Here is an 18,719-nt window from a genome sequence, read left to right as displayed (position 1 = left end):
TCACGTGAGGACTTGAATGCTTGCTTTTCCCACTGCCCTCATCAGAAGAGCTGTGTCTTTCCGAGGAAGAGACCTTTATTTTCATTTTCAGTTCTTCTTTACTAGAACTTTTCTCAGTAGGGGGAATTGGAATACGCAATTTAAGTGATCCACTCTTTTCTTTTTTATCCGACATGTATTTTTCTGGCTTCTCTGCATTTGCAATAGGAATTTTCATTTTAATGGGAGAAGTTACAGAACTGCTGCTGGCTGCCTGTAATTGCATGTGCTTTTTGTGTGGCTGCTCTGCTTGGGCAGCTACATAGTGTTCCCTTACATCCAGTTCAAGTGTTTCTAGCTTTCGTTTTTCTCTATATTTATCTAATGACATTTTCTGAGGAACTATTACTGGAGCAGCAGATACTGGCCCATGGTGTTTACTGCTTCCTGACTTGTGAACATATTCTTGTTTAACTGAAGGATGATCAGAGAGTTTGTCAGACCTGTGATGTAATCCTGAATGTAATGACCCAGCAGGTCCTTGCTGGAAGTTGATGTTGTACTGACTTCCAGACACTGGAGTCTCCTGTTTCTGTGAATATATTTGTTCTGTCCTTGTTGGTTCTTGATGCTGAGGCCATTCTTGGTGTGATGCCAAACTGTATGAGGTACTTGGCATTCCTGTAGTTAGTATTGCCAAATTATCAGATGTATGACTGTCTTGAACAGAAATATTTCCTGAATTCAGAGGAACTGGTGCAGGAAATGCTGATGAAGATGGTTTCTGAAAACTTGCATTTGTAGTCACACCAGTAACACTATCTACTAAAATGGAATTCTGCACCAGAGATGAACCAAGAAGAGCTGTCTCAGACACCTGTCCATCCCCTTTAGGTTTTTTAGCCGCCTGATTAGCCTATTTAAAAAACAAAACAAAACAAAACACAAAAGAAAGTAGTGAAAGCAAAGGAGACCAGTCAATTTTTTATCTGTAAAAAAAAGTCGCATAAAATATATGGGGAAAAAAAAGACAATCTGGGATTTAAGACATTAACTTCACATGCCAATTGAGAACTGCCTCATGAAAGGAAGCATATGTTCCTTATGTTATCTATATATATAAACAGAGTAGAAAAAACCGATAATTTTTAGGAAGAGTGGCCAAAAAAAAAAAAAAAAAGGATATTTAATCCATTCCAAAGTGATACAGTAACTTTTTGGAAAAACCTTTAAGTTTCTTCTTACCCTCCAGTTTCGTATCCTCTTCAATCGATTAGGAGTTTTCTCCAAAATTTGTAGAAATTCATGAGTTAATTCTGAAAAGAAAATGAACACTCTGCACACTTGAAAGGAACTTAAATAATCTAGCACTTTATTGGCTCACTTAAATCAAGTACCTCAAAGAGCTCTCTCTAGATTTTCCACTTCTCACTTTTGGAGAAATGGTCACAATCTTGTTAAGATTGCTTGTCATACTCTGGTAACAGTAAAGAGTATGGTGCTTTTAATACTTGCATTAATGCTAAATTAAGTTACCTTGGGTCAGTCTCTTCACTAAACCTTATATTCTTCATCTATAAAATGGGGAGAACATTTACATTATTTATAGCTGTGAGGAAAGTACTCTGTAAACTTCAAAAGTATATGATATAATAAAGGACAAATTAATTTCTAGAAATACCTATTAACTTAAAGTGTCCTAGCTACAATCACACAGCAATGGTGGGATGTGACCCTCTCATTTATTTTGGTTCTGGAACTCTATTCAGTATGTCAAATTGCTTTGCTTTTTTAGAGGTACCAATCCTAGGTCCCAAACAATCCAACTTTTCCACTAATTTAATTATTTCAATAACATAAGGGAAAGTTTACACAATTTGTAAAAAATGAACCTTTTCTTAAATGAGCAATATCGAAGAAGCTTATGATTATGCTCCCTAAAAGAAAAAACCAATGAGAACACCTACATGATTAGCCTGTCATGTGATCAGGATACTGACTATATACTAATTGTGTTAACCCTATAGAGTAAACCTAAAGGATCATCTTTGGGGGTTTTCTCCTCTTTGCCTTCTTTCAGTTATCTCAGGAGCCTCACTAAATTCCAAAATAAAATGATGCCCTGAATTGCACTTTTAAAATTGATAAACATACCTATTTTCCCATTCCAAGATTCTATTTTGCAAGCAAGCCCTTTTTTTTTTTTTTTTGGTTCTGTTGGTTGTTTCCTAACCTACATTTCCAATAATTCAGTTCCTTAGGTAGAAACTTACTTTACCAATATGCTCAATTGTAACTTGAGATCTTTATGTGAGATACTAAGTTCAGTGTCAGAGGTGGGACTTTAACTCAGGTCTGCCTCTTAAGATAACTTCTTAAAACTACTAACCCTCCCCTTCCCAACCTATAAACCCAACCCCCACCCCAACAAACTCTTATGTTTAAAGTCTTTCACTCATTATGGATTCAATTAGAATTCTACTTTGTATATAGTAAAGATAAGGTTAAAAGTGATGGTTGTCAAATAAACAAAAGAACAACTCCTTTTAAAAAATTTAAAAAAAAAAAAATGCATTTTATGAAAAAATTTAAACACAGGCTTCCTTTTAATTGTAAAGGATGCAACAAATCAAACTACAAAGATGGAAAATGATACATATAATTCATTCAACATTAGGTTATTTTCTGGTATAAGGTTTTTTTTGGGAAATGTCTGGTAAGGGTAAAAAAAAAAGCCAATTAACTCTCTTAAAATGGAATCTGATTTAGAAAGAACTTTAGTGCTGAAAAGGATCTGTTCAGCATGTTAATTTGATAAAACTGTTCAGGAGTAATTTTTCAAATCAAATGTGATTCTTAGGTGGCACAGTGGATAGAGCACCAGCCTGAGTTCAAATCTGGTCTCAGAAACTTGACACTTCCTAGCTGTGTGACTGTGGGCAAGTCACAATCCCAATTGCCCTCAGCAAAAAAAAAAAAAAAAAAAAAAAAAAAAAAAAAAAAAAAAAAAAAAAAAAAGATGTGATTATCATCCTCGTCAAAGTGCTATGAGGTTTAGCTACTGATGTTTACAACTACACAAACTGAACATTAAAAGTTTTGATTCCTAGTTGGAGACAGATTGTGAAGACTTTAAGACACACCGTGGAGTAACTAGGGGTGCAGTGGATGAAGCACCAGAGTTGAAATCTAGCCTCAGATACTTAACACTTTTTAATTGTGTGACCCTGGGCAAATCCGGTAACTCCAATTGCCTCAGGAAAAAAAAAGATACTCTAGGAATTAACAGGAAGTCACCGGAGTCTAAGAAATGTTAACTATGATTACAATATTACTTTTGCATCTGTGTGGGTAATAAATGAAGAGGAGAGAATATGAAGGCAGGAAGATACTGCAAAAGTCTAGGACAGATTAATAACTACAGTAGTGGCCACCTAAGAACAAAGATTAGATGTACTGGATAAAGAAGACCGTAGAGCAGAAAATGATTCAGGTTATAAATCTGGGTGACTGGAAGTAGGGCAATAGTACTTTTGACAGAAATAAGGTAATCTGAAAGAGGGTTAAAGGAGAAAGATGGGTCCTGTTTAAGATAGAAGGTTATACTCTTTTTTTTTTTTTTTAAATCAAGTATGAACTGTCCTACAGCCAATTGGTGATAGAGGACTAAAGCACAGAAGGCAAAGCAGGGTCTGATATATGAATCATTTATGTGGATAATGAAGCCAGAGAGTATACCATCCATTCTTTACATTTATGGCTATTACTATTACTTAATAATTATGATATTGGCAAAACCATAGCCTCTTAAGGCACGAATTTATTCTATAAAATGAAAGGGTTAGACTAGATGATTTTTCATGTAAGAATGATCTTTCAGCTCTAAATCTTAGGATTTTATTTAAAAAAAAACGATGCCTTTCTCTTTTGGCAATAGACTTGACTTTGGAAAAATCACTGCTTGAGCTGAATGAGAAGGCAGGGCACAATGCTTAATAGAATATGTAATTTTAATCATCTTTTATCTATTGGTTGACCTGGAACATTGCTGAGAATCAGGCATTTGTTACAGACCCACTTTATTTGACTCATTGCTAAAAAGAGGATATTTTCTCCTTTCTGAAGAAAAAAAAAAGCCTTTTCAATTTGTAGCTGAATTCATGACCCAGCAACTATCTTTGGTAATTTGTTTAAGGAAAATAAAATTCTGTGGAAAAAATTGGCTGCTCAAACTCTGCCAGGTTACCTTTATATCTCAATGGTCCTCAATGAAAAATGAATTATCATGGTCTTCTTTTTTAAGAGATGATAATCAGGAAAAAGGAAAATTGATAGGAAAAAACATGAATATTCTGTACAAGAATATTTTGTAAAGATTTTAAAAAGGAATCCAATTTTATATATGTTTTTAGCAGAGGTAAGATTTTTGTTTCCAAATGACTTTCTTTACATTCCCATAAAAAACAAAAAAACAACAAAAAAAACGTAATCTCTGATTTTCTTACACTGCTCAGAATTCTGGTCCTTGTTAGTTACATCTGTCCCGTGTACTGGAACTGGCTGCATCATCAATTAACTTATTAACAACATCTACCAGTTACTGGGATACAAAGATGCTCACCTTCTACTGGGGCACACAGCTTGTACACATCTAAGTAAGTGAAAGGTAGGTTGTTGGGGTTTTTTTGGGGGGAGGGGATCATATAGGTCGGGAGTTCTCAAAGTATAGCCCTCTGGCAAGATGCTGTGGGCTGACACATTTATGGCGCCTGCAGGGTTATGGCAAATGGGCTGAGGAGGCCCAGAAAGAGTGTGAGGAAGTGAATTAGAAAGGGCTTTCAATGCTAATGTTAACTTCTTCATGTTTTATTACTGAACATCACCAACTAGTAACATAATTTAGATTCCTTCCTAAGGGAGATGCCAATTTTTTACAAAAAATTACCAGTTCACTTATCAATTCTATAACCTTGAAATCACAAAATTAGTTAAGACATTTGTATTGGGTAAGGACATCTTGCAGTTCTGTCAACCTAAGAACACTTTACATTATGGCAGCTATCATCCATTTCCCTCCCTAATACCCTGAGTTTATTTCCCCGAATAATTCCTTTAGCTATTTTTGGGATGATAATTTGATTATACTTACCGTCAAGTAATTCTAAAGTAACTGATGGATCCACATATTCCCACCAATGTTTTCCATCAGTAGATACAGGAATCTCCCAATTGGACCATTTGCAGGCCAAATGAATGCATACACATGCTATCACTGTGGGTTTATATTGAAGGCAGAAGGTAGTAAGATGTAGACTATTGCAGGACAGGTTTGAAAATGAAGAACCAGATATTCAAATATGCAAAAACAAAGGAAAAAAATTAATCAGTAAGATTAGGAATAGTACACCCAAAATATATAGGTTTTCTTTAAAAACCAGACACACTAACATCAGATCAATGAGGCTATCTTAATCATAAATCAAAGTTTTACTTATTTGTAGGGACAAAAGATAGAATATTTACCTTTCAACTCATTTTTAATTTGGTACAAGTTACTATAAATGTACTTAATTTTAAAATCATATATTTACTTCCTTTGTAATTTGAGAACATTAAAAAAAACAATTAAAGCATAATTAGTTAAACTAACAAAGTAGTATTAAAACATATACATAAGTTGGGATCAAACCATTTCATGTGGATCTCCAATAGCTCTTATGAACAGCAAATTATCTAGTCACACAAGAGTTAACACTTTTATCTCCTGAATGACTCTCTTTCTTCCTCTAGCAAAAGCCCCACCAAAACTTACCTCTGGCTGTATAGCTTCTCAAGGCCCAAAGTAACTAAAAAAGCTAACTATAAAAATGCTAAACTAGTAGGCTGACCAAATAACTTCTGTGACAGCCATCTCCCCCACCCCCATCTCATCTAAAACCTTTAAATCTAATATTATCCCAGAATATTTTCAACTATAAAGGTTCAATTTTTAGGAATGAAGACATGCATCTAAGGACACATGTGTATTTACAAAAATCTTACTGCTTAACAATGTTTTCTGTCATAAGAAACTAAGGACCACACAAAGTTGGTTTGTTCCCCTCCCAATCATCTTCTAAAAATATGTAAAACGTTAATGTTATGTCTATACCATAAAAATTTAATATTCAGAGCTCAAATATTCTGACACCTAACTACTCTTCCAGGTTCAACTTTCAAGTGATGGAAATGGAAATAATTGATGGATATATTTATTGAACAAACATAGAAGTTCTTACATAAGTTGAAAAAAGGTTTTACATATTGTTTTATCTAAGTTGAAAAAAATAAAACAAACAAACAAAAAAAAAAAAAACCAAAAACAAAAATAAAAAGCCAAAAACCAAACCATTTACTTAAGGCATAAATTGTGCTTATGGAAACCCATGCACTTATATGATTGACTACTTCTAGTTTACTACTAGAGGGTATTATCTGGAAAAAAATCCAAGTTAAAAGATTTTATTTTTTTTAAACTTTAATGATTATTTTAAAGTTAGGATTGGATCAATATGTTTAAATTAAAAAAATTGTCATTTAACTACAATTGTAAACTAGAAATAGCTTTGTACTTACCAAGATGCTCGAATTTCTAGGTTAAGTTTAGCTCTTTGTAATCTTTAGCTGCTATTCAGGCTACCAATTTTAGACTTATGCACTCACAATCGAGAATATGTCATCAGAAAGCACCACTACACTTCTCATTGTGCATTAAACCCCTTTGTGCCAAAAGACCCTTGTACAATACACCGCACTGCAAACAGGAAGGTACCACCACTCTAGATGGTCCAGTCGCCTGTTGCAACAAGGGTAAAAGACACATGGAGGGGGCCCTGCAGTAAAGGAAGCTATAGTGTGCTACAACAGTGCAACAAAGAGGGTCAGGATAACAACCTGTTGGTAGCCATGAAATAGGATGTCTGTGCCAAATCCTTGCTTGCTGTAAGAAAAGAAAAAATGAAATATTACTATTTGTTCTAACATGTTAACATCAAAAGGCTTTCAATACAAGAAAATATTTCAGCTCAAAGGCTTGTGCACAAAATTAAGTGCTATGATTTAATACAGAAAAATTAATACCAGTAGAGCTCCAACATTCTCAATAGTACTGAAAACCTTCAAAAACATTCATGTCCTATGCTATTCACTCAAAGATCTAAGAAAGTCTACTAAATCTGGACTAGTCAATTATATTGGCTAAAATTTCTTGAAGTTAATAAGATAGTTCCCTTGATTAAAAACCAAAGAAAACATAATGGGAGCCTTGATGATGAACACAAAAAAATGTTTTATCTTCTGCCATACTTAAGTTGACACATGCATTTTTAACAGTAAAAATCCCTAACTATTTTGTTCATTGTTAAGTAAACTGAAGAAAAAGGTTTCTGTTTAGCACAATGAATTGCTGTGTCCCTTCAATAGACTGTTAGTTAAACCATCCCAAAAAGTAATTTTAAAAGAATACAGATATTACTGAATTCCCTTTCTATTACAAGAAATAAATTCACAGGATCACAGGTGAGAAATCCTATCTATTACAGCATTAGATGCTTTAATCCTGGTGATCCCAGAAAAAGACTTTTTGATAACTAGGCAATATAACCTTAAAAGCAGCATTTGATTAAACTAAACTAAATTCAAACATTTCCTAAATTGCCATGGCATGGCTTTTTTCTTTCTCATTCCTTTTTTAAACTTATTTTAAGTTAATGCCTCTACTGAAGCCCAATGTCCTCACCACTGCTACTGTTAAGGATGTCAACATCTGTCCTTCTAATCCACACTGAGAGTGATCAAAAAGTTGAAGCATTGCTGAGCTTAGGAGGTATTTCAATGTGGCAGGTATCTTGTGAATTCTTTTGGGAGTGAGAGAGGCAGTGAATAAAAGTCACCAAGACTGTATTAAAAAAACATTCACAGTTTCAGAACTTCTGAGGAGGACATAATTACTTAATGCACAAAATAGCTATTTTTGAAAGAAAAAGCTATGATTCCAAATTTGTGTAGTTTTCATCCTGAAGAGTCTCAAAACTTTAATGATGAGAGCCATAACTTTATCACTGAAACACAGCCACCACTAATGTAAAGCATAATACAACAGACAAGTTATTTTTATTTATGGAAGTCTGTATTAAAGTAAATAATTATAAATACTAAAGTTTAGAAAAAATTGATGATTGCCAAAAATCTACAACTTGAATGGCAACAACAAATTAAAGCTGAAACAAACTTTTAAAAAGAATTCATTCATAAATATTAAACAGGCTTAATTATTTCATTTGACATATTTTAAATTAGCACATAAAAAGTTTTAAAGTATTTATATAAGCAAAATTTCTACCTTAAGTTTAGAAATGTAGAATATTTGTAACCAATGATAAATAATACTTCGGGGAAGACATAAAAACTAAAACAAGTTTTCCTAATAAGGCTGATACAAGCTAGAAGCTCAAAATAACTCTTTACAATTCCACTTAAGTTTTATTTCCTGCTACGTGTCAAAAACAAAACTTTGAATCTATTTAAATTCATGCTTCATTTCAAAAACTCCACAAATGAAATCACATTATGTACCTTTTTCCTACCCTTGATGAAACTTACACTGACTTTCTATGACAGACAGCCAACAACTACTCTGTAGAGGCAAGTGTGATCTTGTTTTGGTCACCTCAGGTTGGAGATTCTTACATCATGTCACAGAAGTATTTTTAAAACTGGAGATAAGAATTAGTATTAAATACCTAATGAAATAAGCCATATGACCTGGCTTCAAAATACAAAGTATAAATCCCACACCTATCTATGAATTTAACTAACATTATGACTCACAACCAAAACTCTTTAAGAATAGGTTTAACGAAATATCACCATCAAATGACAAAACAGATTGATATGAGATAATAGAATTTAATAAAAAGCAGTGTACAGCAGTGAATAAAGACTTGGCTTCAGAAACAGAATAACCTGGATTCAAGTCTGCTTCCGATATATTCTAGTTATGTTATCCTGGGCTAGTCATTTAAAGCCCCCAAGTATTTTTTTAAGTATCTACTTTGCAGAGCAGGTGATCTGAGCTGCTAAAATGAGTTTCATTAAAGGGTGCTAATATTAACAGAATTGTAAATCCATTCCTATTCCAATAACTTACCATGTAATGCATCAAACTTAGGAAAATGTGTATGTGTTGATGGTTTTGGGTTTAAAAGATAATTAAGTCATATCTTTTCAAATAACCATTAAATTTCTTATCCATGTTGGCTAGGAGAAGCCTAGCAATGGGTAATAAAAATCCACAAAGTTTTATTATTAGAAAGAAGCCATTTTTTTTGAGTACTGCAAGGTATAGCACATAAGGCTTGATATGAAGGAGTGGGTTCAAGTCCTGCTTGTAACTCATCCTAATTATGTGATTTTAGGCAAGGACTTAATGTCATAGTATGGGAGGCAATTCTTTAGGACTAAAAGGTGCAGATAATGATCTGAATTAGTAGAGGGGAATTTTCTTAAGCCAATTGAATTAGGGCTCTTGGGGGGAGAAGGGAAAAAACCCTCCAGGATAACAAAAATCTTTTAAATAAAATGGAGACAGCATGTTACAGTGGGAAGGATACTGGACTGAGAACCAAGAGACTTGGTTCCACTACTTTTTTTTTTTTTTTTTTTTTTTTGTGCTGAGGCAATTGGGATTAAGTGACTTGCCCAGGGTCACACAGCTTGGAAGTGTTACATGTCTGAGGCCAGATTTGAACTCAGGTCCTCCTCACTTCAGGGCTGGCACTCTATTTACTGCGCCATCTAGCTGCTCGCTCCACTACTTATTTTTATCCATTTGACTGGATAATTTTATGTCTCTAATTATTCAACAAATTTGTTTTTTCATTTGTGAAATAATGACTGGAATGATTTAAGGTCCTTTTTAGCTCTAACATTCTATAACTATTTTTGTCCACACAGAGCTAACAGGACAAAGGTCAGGACAAAAACTTGTTGGCAATCAGTAAAAGTCATTTCAAAAGGGAAGCAGCAACATATAAGCATTTAGGTACAGCAATATGCAGAAGTGAAAAGGTTTCATTGCTCGGGGTTACAACACAAGACTATTATAGTATAGCATTAGTAAGATTAAATGAAAAAGTGCATTCTCTTTCTTTTTTCCCTCAAATCTATAGCTATATTTATCAATATCTGGATATGTATGTGCATTTACACAATTATTACAGATATTTGGCTACTGAGAGTAGACAATAGTCAAATGAGCAGTTACACTCTTAGAACAATACCATCTTCATTTATTAGTACTTTATACTTATTATTTCATTCAATATACTAATGCTGTGTATACTATAATACCATTATATAGAACAGTGTCACAACTCTGAGTAATGGAGACTTTCCACTTCTGAATGTTACTATATACCTAAATTTTTATTTCCGCATTGTTGCTTCCTGTTTGAAATGACTTTTACTAACTGCCAATAGGTTTTTGCCGTGACCTTTGTCCTTTTAATGCTGTGTGGACAAAAAATATTTGCAGAATGTTAGTGCTAAGAGGTCATTTAGTCTATTTCTTTTATTTAACAAATTAAAGTTAGAGTTATACTAACTTTTAGCAAAAATTTTTAAATTATCAAATATAAAAAAATACAGGTATTTCAACTAGTTTTTCTACCTTAATTATTTCTGAGTATTTAATTTTGAATACTGAAAAAGAGTAACAATTAGGACACTATTTTGCATATGTTGATGACATGGTTATACAGTGGGAAATTAGAATTAAGAGATGAAAAGTCCAAGTTTTGCTTTAATTTCCACAAAACTTTCAAAATTCCAACAAAAGATCTATAATGTGTTATATCAGCCATAGAGGATATATGGAAAGACACAAATAAGAATCAAACAGAATTAGAAAATATGGATAGGCCATAATTTTTCTAACAGTATTAGGCATGTCTTGGCTAATCAGAGAACAATTCCATTTAATTATCCATATTGCTGGCTTACACCTATGGAGTTCACATAATGGGCTATGGAAGGGAGGGAACTTGCATAAGCATTAAGTCTCAAAAGACCTCCTGAAATTTTCTAGTGAAATTATGTATTCTCCCTTAAATCTAGGTCAGGCATTAAATCACCATGTAGATTTAGAAAATATTTTCCCTGTCCTCATAAAATTCTCACATATGAGAATGAAATCACACAAATCAATTATTAAGTCTTAATACCATTGTATGAGAAGGTTTCAGAGGTTATTTACCTCTCACTAACTGGGTACATTTCACCACATCTGTATGTGGGTGTTCAATGGTGATCTCAAAACCTGAAATAGAAAACATTTTATTAAATTAGCTATCATTTTGATGGCCATCTTAACCAGTATACATTAACATGAAACAAGTTATTTTCCATTATATCTCAAGTCTATTTCCCCCTTCCCAACTTTGGTTAGGAGAAAAAGTCCAGCCTTTTCAAAATCCAAAAGGACTTATAATATATATTACCCATTATACCTTAAGGATTTGTCTTGTCATTAACATAAAAAAAAAAAAAAATCAACTGGCCTTTCCATAAACTCTGAAGTGATAAGCTGCTTCCTGATATAAAAGACAAACTCCTTGATATCAGAATCCTTTTTTTTTTTGCTCCAATCAATTCAGTTAACCTTTCATTGTCCCCTGCAAGCTCTTTTAAGACTTAAGTTGCAGATCTAAAAAATTGATAGTTTTTCTCTAGGATCTACCTATACTAACTACCAATCTACACCAAATTAAAAAAATAAAAAACTACTATAACTCATTCTATTCAGTATTGTTTTAATTTAAAGAACCAAAAACATTCTCCTAAAAAAGTAAAAAGTAGAAAATTAAAAGTAAAAAAGAGAAGGTGGTTATTGCTAAAACAAAACAAAAAAAAACCAAACTTTTCAAGTTAATAACTCATTTACAGACTGACCTTTTATATTTTTTGTTACAAATATTTATAGCTTTTTCATAGCTCACTTGTGAAAATAGTAAAACTAATAGTGCATGCCAACATCCAGCATTTCCCTAAACTCTTTATTCTTAATTAATAGACATCTATTATTTCCCCAAATACGTCTAATTATCACTGGCGAATAAGTTCTCCTAACAAATATGCATAGTCAAGCAAAATAAATTTCATCAATGACTGCATACAAAACCATCTCTTATTCTATACACTAAATCCATCACTTGTTAGTATTAGGTTTTATATCAATCCTGTGGAATCATAAATGATGAATGCTCATAATTCTTAATGCTTTCAAAGTTCTTTGTACAGTGTTGTTATGGTATACATTTTCTCTTAGTTCTGTATTTTTATTTTTTATCAAGTTATGAAAGTTAAAAATTGTTCATTTTAATAATACTGATGTTATAATATTAACTGTTCTGGGATCTCACTACATAACTTTTTAAGTTCATATATTTTTGAAATAATCTTTTTCTTCATTTCTAATAATACAATAATAGCATATGCCATCACTTTACTTAATAAACAGGAAGCACTAACTTTGCAAAGTACTGTAATTTGTTACCTCTTTGATCCTCAACCAAATAATCACAACTTATTTAACCATTCTTTACTTGACAGGTATCTCTGTAGTTGTTTTTTTTTTTTTTTTTGCCACCATGAAAAAAAATGGCTATAAATACATATGATCTCTTTTTCTTTGGGTATAGGCTTCACAGTGGTAGAGCAGGGTAAAACAGTATGGACTGTTTTAATATCTTTTTTTGGTAATTCCAAATTGTTTTCTAACATAATTATATCTTTTCACAGGTCCATTAATATTGTATCAGTGTCTATTTTTCTACAACCCTTCCAATATTTATCCTGAGCTTTTCTTTAGAAGGCAGAGATATTATTTACAAAGATATACCTAAAAAGGTGACTTTCAAATTCATGTTTTAATCCAGAAAATGGAATGACTATACCACCAACTTGATATTGTTCAAATTAATTTTTAATATGGCACTTTAGCCTTTCATGAAGAGTAGCCTTTTCTTAAGTATCAAATCAAACTGTTCAGACAAGAAAATGTTTTGGTTTAATTTTTAAACAATCAAATTTTCAATGCGAGGTAAACAAATTATATTGCAAATAATTTTATTATCATTATAGCCTCTTGAATCATACTGCAGAATCAAAAAAGATGTAATTTAAAATACATTCATATAAGACTTACTCTAGATTCTATGTATTTCCTAGGTATTAAAAAGAAAAAATAGTTGGAAATCAGGAAGAATTGAAGTCCCGCCTCATATACTGATTAGCTGTTAAGACACAAATTTAACTTGAGTTTTTCTCATTCATACCTCACAAGCTGTTATAAAGATCAAATAAGATAATAGACATAGCATTTTACAAACCTGAAAGCATCACATTATTTCTGTTTAAAGATACTCATTTAAGTAATTTTTGTTCTGTTCTCCACTTCAAATATTATGCATTCCCCTTCTAAAGAAACCCTTTTCAGAAAAGATGAATTAACTAATTTTAATTATTTGTTATAATATAATTAATTAATTTAATTAATTTAAATTAAATTTAATCAGGGTCATCCTTAAGTGACAGACATAATACATCATTCAACTGACAAGGTACGGAAGAGAAATCTAGAGGTCATGTTGTTTAACCCTGTTATTTCACAAACGAGGAAACTGAGGTGAAAAAGGTTAAGTGACTTCCTCAGGGTCACTAAGGATTATAACTGTTTCAGTTCAGTTTTGGATCCAGATCTTCCTAACTCCAAATTTAGTGCTATAATCCATAAATTAATCTGCTTCTTTTCATACTTTATGCTTTTTCATTCTGGTTAGGACCGATGGAAAAGCCTTTCAGAAATCAAGTCTTCATGACATCAAGAAGCACGAAAATAGGCCCACTGGTGTGGGCTATCATATTACAATCAAGTCAAACCATTTCTATATGTTTTGATAAACTGAAGGATTATCTTCCACCCCCATATGTTTAATCCGAAGATTTGTTGAGATTACATGAACTTCCAAAGAACGTTAGAAATGTTTCTATAAATAAGTTCAAAGTGTAATTTTAAAAATAATATGCATTTTTGTGATAGGGAATAGGCCCTAAAGTACTAAGTTTTCAACATGTTATGCCAAATATATACTCAAATTATTCATTTTTAGAAATTTAAGAGAATGAATAGATCAGAAATAAATTTTAAATGATACCTACTACATACCCAGAGTTTGTAGCATTATAGTTTCAAGTATAACCAGTTCTTGGGTCTGCTGAAGGTATGCCTGTCATGGATAAATAATAATCACTTAATAAGGAACAGATTACTCAATCTTCTTTTATTAGAATTATGAGTACATGAAAGAATGTCTAAATTATAATAAAATCCCAAAGAAATGGTTCAAAGTTTTTGAATTATTTCTAATGCTTACCATAATATGTAAATTTAGAGAGAATATGTATTTATATCTTATTTAAGGTAATGAACATTAAACATCTTCCCATTTCTGAAACAAAATCAGTTAAATATAAGCTAATGGATAGTAAGATTTTGAGCTTCCCAATGAACAGTTAATTTAAGAAATAACTACAAATCAGAAAAATGATTTTAAACACCCACAACTGAATTGTTTTCAACAAAGACTTTAAATTCAGTTTTACAACTTTCATTTTGATAAATGAAATTAATAAATCAACTCCTTTAAAAGGAAGGTGGGGAGAGAAGCTATCAACACAAAAGAGAGTCATAAATAATGTATTTTGGTGTCAATACAGCTCATGCCCACTAAAATTAAAGCTTTTTGAAAAATACAATTAAAAAATATAAAAATTACTCCCCACCATTATACTATTTAAGAGTCAGAAAACACCTAGACCACATTGCTTTTAATGGTTAATGAAAAGTATTACGATACAGCTAAAATGATTCTCACTTCCTCTCCCTATCCTTCTTTTACTTCATCACGAAAGGCAGACTGGTTCAATTTTTAAGACTGCAAACTACGCTAACTGATGTGATATACTACTCATAGCCTTCTTTTCTCATGCCTAATTTTCTTGGATACCAAATACAAAATTATATATTAAGTGCTTAGATTTTATATCATGGAAATGGAAAATACAGCTTTTATCTGGCTTAGTATAATTTAGAATTCTTATGTGTTATCTACCTGATAGTTGAGTGATAACACTTCATAAAAAAACAAAAAACAATTATATAAATTGAACAACTCTTAACGACTACATCAATAATTGAAGTTCAGGTCGGAGACTTAAGATAGGGGCTTTAATAGTCATGAATGCTAACAAAAATCTAGCTCAATCAGTGTCAAATGTTGAAGTGAAATAATTTCAATTTTTGTAAATTCTGTCACATACTTCACTCTTTGTGTCCAACAGTAGCTCTTGATGAAGACAGGCATGTGCTACTTTGATGACATGTTCAAGTTTTCTTGGCTGTTCTTCAACTTTTGCAGCCAAGAATAATGCAGTAGGTGCTATTATCTGCAGAAAAGACCAACTTAATTTTAGTTTTGTTAGTTTTCTTTTAAATTAAGCAAACTCTTTATTTGTAACATCTAGTGTCTCTGGGGAACAGAGGGAATTGCCTATCTCAGTCTAATTTTTTAAAGTATTTGATCACAGGACAAGTATATATATATATATCTATATATATCTATATATAGATATATATATATGTTGCTTCTTCAAGTCAAGTAACAAAGCAAGGGAAAAAAAGAAAGAATAAAAAGATAATTCTCCTACAGATGGGAGAATTTAACTATATGGGAAAGTCTTAAGTAGTTTTATTTTATTGTTATGCTCATTAATATGTCCACAGAAATCATTTCTATTCCAATATAAAAGAAAAAGGCATCAAAACTTATGTAGTTTGTTTTATATATTTGTGTGTATATACATACATATATAAAACAGTTTATGTATATACATACACTTTTTTTGCAAAAAAGATAATGAAATAATTTTGTCAAATTATGTCAATCCTATAATTAGCTAAAAATGTACTGAGAAGCAAATGCAAACCCACTGGCTACATTCTTTACAAAATATACAAAGAATAAACCTGATCCATAGCAGAAATTAGGTATAGTGCATCATTACTCAACCACACAATCAAAAACCAAAAAGAAAATAGCTGTTAATTAAAAAAAAAAAAACTTAGCTAACTGAGCTCGTACCTTCAAACACTTTAATGATCCTGGGAATAGGAGACATTGGGTTCTATTTTCATCAAGGGCAAAAAAGCATGATTTGTTTCCTAGCACACTTCCTAGAAATTGCTTTTGAAGCAACAATGAATCGAACAATCACAAGTTTCTACCACATTATATTGCTTTCAGCAATAAATAAGAACAGGAAGGAAGAACAGTTTAAGTATAAAGAAAGCCATAGTAGCTGTGTAGTCTGGATTTCAGGAATAGGTCACCAATAATGAAAAGTATAATTTAAGCAGGACAGTCCCTTTAAGGGGGCAGCTAGATGGTGCAGTAGATAGAGCACCAGCCCTTAAGTTAGGAGGACCTAAGTTCAAATCTGATCTCACACACTTAACACTTCCTAGCTGTGCAACCCTGGACAAGTCACTTAACCCCAATTGCCTCAGCCGCCCCCCACCCCCCCAAAAAAAAGAAGAAAAAAAGTCCCATTCATTACATTTATTGGAGTTACTTTCATTCAAATGCTGTAATAAATCTAAATAATAATATTTGAGATAATCAGTAGTATGAGATCAAGAAAATATAATTTATAACAATTTTGCTTTTATTTTTGGAATAGGTGTTAAATAAGTTAATTAAGCAAACTTCTCAAACTAACTGACCTTAACTGGCATTCTAGTCCAGCAATCTCCAGATTAGAAAAATTTGTAAACTATTAATTCATATAAAATTATTCTAGCATGGGGAAATTTCTTTAAAGTAGTAAAGCCAAAGAAGACATTAAATAATGGCCATTTTAATGATGGGTCTTCTCATTATATTTGGGCCATGTTAATCCTCAAAGAGCACAGCCTACTGATGAACTAAATTTTTAGTGACCCCAGCTTAGAAAAAACTGTACTACAATCCTTCACTGTTAACTAAAAATCAACTAATTAAGAAGGCTGCATTAAGGTTAAGGGCACTAGTACATAATACATGTTTATGGGTCATGTAAAAGCCACACATAAGCAATTTTTTTTACTGCATTTTTATTTTGTCCTATATGTCTCAATTATATTTTAATTTAGTTTGATACAAGTTTGACACCTCGGGGCTAAAGAATATATACAAAGGTAACGAGGCAAAGTCCCTCCTCTCAAAAGTAAGTGAAAAAGAATTGTGACAAAGTCCTACAATTTTGTCCTCATTTTAGTAAGTTACTTAATCTTTCAAGCTTCAGTTTCTTCATTTCTAAAATGAAAAGACCAAAGCATAAAATCTCCAGAAAACTTTGCCAGGTCTAGTATTATATTGCACCTTGAGAAAAAGTTTTATTGATGCTTTATATTTTTATACCATCATTTCCCAAAATATCCTTTCTACCAAGAGAAACCACACTTAACAAGATGTACAACATTCTGGAAAAGAGAAAAGAAGTGTGTCTCATCATCTATTTCCCAAGGTCTAGTTAGTGTAATTAAGTAAGATTAGGATGTCTTTTGGTAAAATAACAAAACAAAACAAAAAATTTTGGTAGTCATTGTATAAATTATTCTCCTGGTTTTACATAACTCTATCAGTCCAGAATTTTTCACATTTGTTTTTTTCTTAAAGCACAACTCATATCTTTTTTTGTTTTTAGACTTGGTACAGTAAATAATTATTTTAAACAAAAACTATTGTTTTTTCTTCATTTTTGCTAAGAGTCTATACTGAAATGCTCAATATCTAAGATAATTTTGTACATTATTTTATTAAAACTATTAACCATCTTTAGTTTATTTTCTTTTACAAAGTAAACCATCATATTATCTGCAAATATTTTTTTGCTGCTGTTTATATGCCTTCAATTTTCTTTTGCTATAGCTAAAATTTCTAAAATGATACATATAATTGTTTAAAAAAAATGGTGGGAAGAGCCATTCTAACTTTGTCTTTGTACTTATTTGTTTGTATAACAAAGTTCTTTAGTACCTATGCTTTTGAGGTTAAAAAAAATTCAAACAAATGATAAATCTTTCACTATTGATCAAATGTATTTTTTTTGTTATGATTAACCATGTTATTTTCCTAATGTTAATTCACTCTTGAATATCTGGTTAAGACCCATCTTGACACAGTAGATACTTATTTGAACAGATTACTAAGTAGTTGCTAAGACTTTTATATTAATAATTATTAGCAAGAGGTAGCATGGGAATATAATGGACAGAAAGCCTTCCTTAGAGACCTAGATTCAAGTTTATTCTGTTGGTATTGTTGTTTTTTTTTCCTGTGAAATGATATAATTTCAACTTTTTTTTATTAAATACCTGAGACATGGTAAAATTTTCTTTTCAGACCTTTTAATTTTGAATGTGACTTAAAAAAACTTTCTTGTAAGAACAGAGAGAGCAAACTACTACTACTTTGTCCATTTCATTATTAGGGCATTTAACCCATTAACAATTTTTGTTAATTGGTTATAATTGTCTTTTTTGTGGCTCTTAGCTAGCTAGGCATTCTACAATACTATTTTTGATGACACCAGTGACATGATGA

The 18,719-nt window shown here is 31.8% G+C and overlaps 1 protein-coding gene across 9 annotated transcripts in view; it reads right to left on the bottom strand.

The window, feature by feature from the left end:
• Positions 1-18,719, bottom strand: part of CCNT2 (cyclin T2) — a 39,521-nt gene that overhangs the window by 3,071 nt on the left and 17,731 nt on the right. For 7 of the 9 annotated variants that reach the window (XM_074301894.1, XM_074301890.1, XM_074301888.1 and 4 more), the window contains 7 exons: positions 15,397-15,522; positions 14,243-14,303; positions 11,273-11,335; positions 6,913-6,958; positions 5,129-5,292; positions 1,225-1,295; positions 1-895 (listed from right to left, as the gene is read on the bottom strand). The exon at positions 1-895 is cut by the window's left edge. In XM_074301894.1, coding sequence (XP_074157995.1) covers positions 1-895; positions 1,225-1,295; positions 5,129-5,292; positions 6,913-6,958; positions 11,273-11,335; positions 14,243-14,258 — 1,255 coding nt within the window. In that variant the 5' untranslated portion in view covers positions 14,259-14,303; positions 15,397-15,522. Of the gene's footprint in view, positions 896-1,224; positions 1,296-5,128; positions 5,293-6,594; positions 6,959-11,272; positions 11,336-14,235; positions 14,304-15,396; positions 15,523-18,719 lie in introns of all 9 variants that reach the window. The other 2 variants (XM_074301895.1, XR_012488166.1) reach the window with 2 other exon arrangements.

The sequence above is a fragment of the Sminthopsis crassicaudata genome, chromosome 3, assembly GCF_048593235.1.
Source record: "Sminthopsis crassicaudata isolate SCR6 chromosome 3, ASM4859323v1, whole genome shotgun sequence".
Classification (NCBI taxonomy): Eukaryota; Metazoa; Chordata; class Mammalia; order Dasyuromorphia; family Dasyuridae; genus Sminthopsis; species Sminthopsis crassicaudata.
This window is presented reverse-complemented; position numbering and strand designations above follow the sequence as displayed.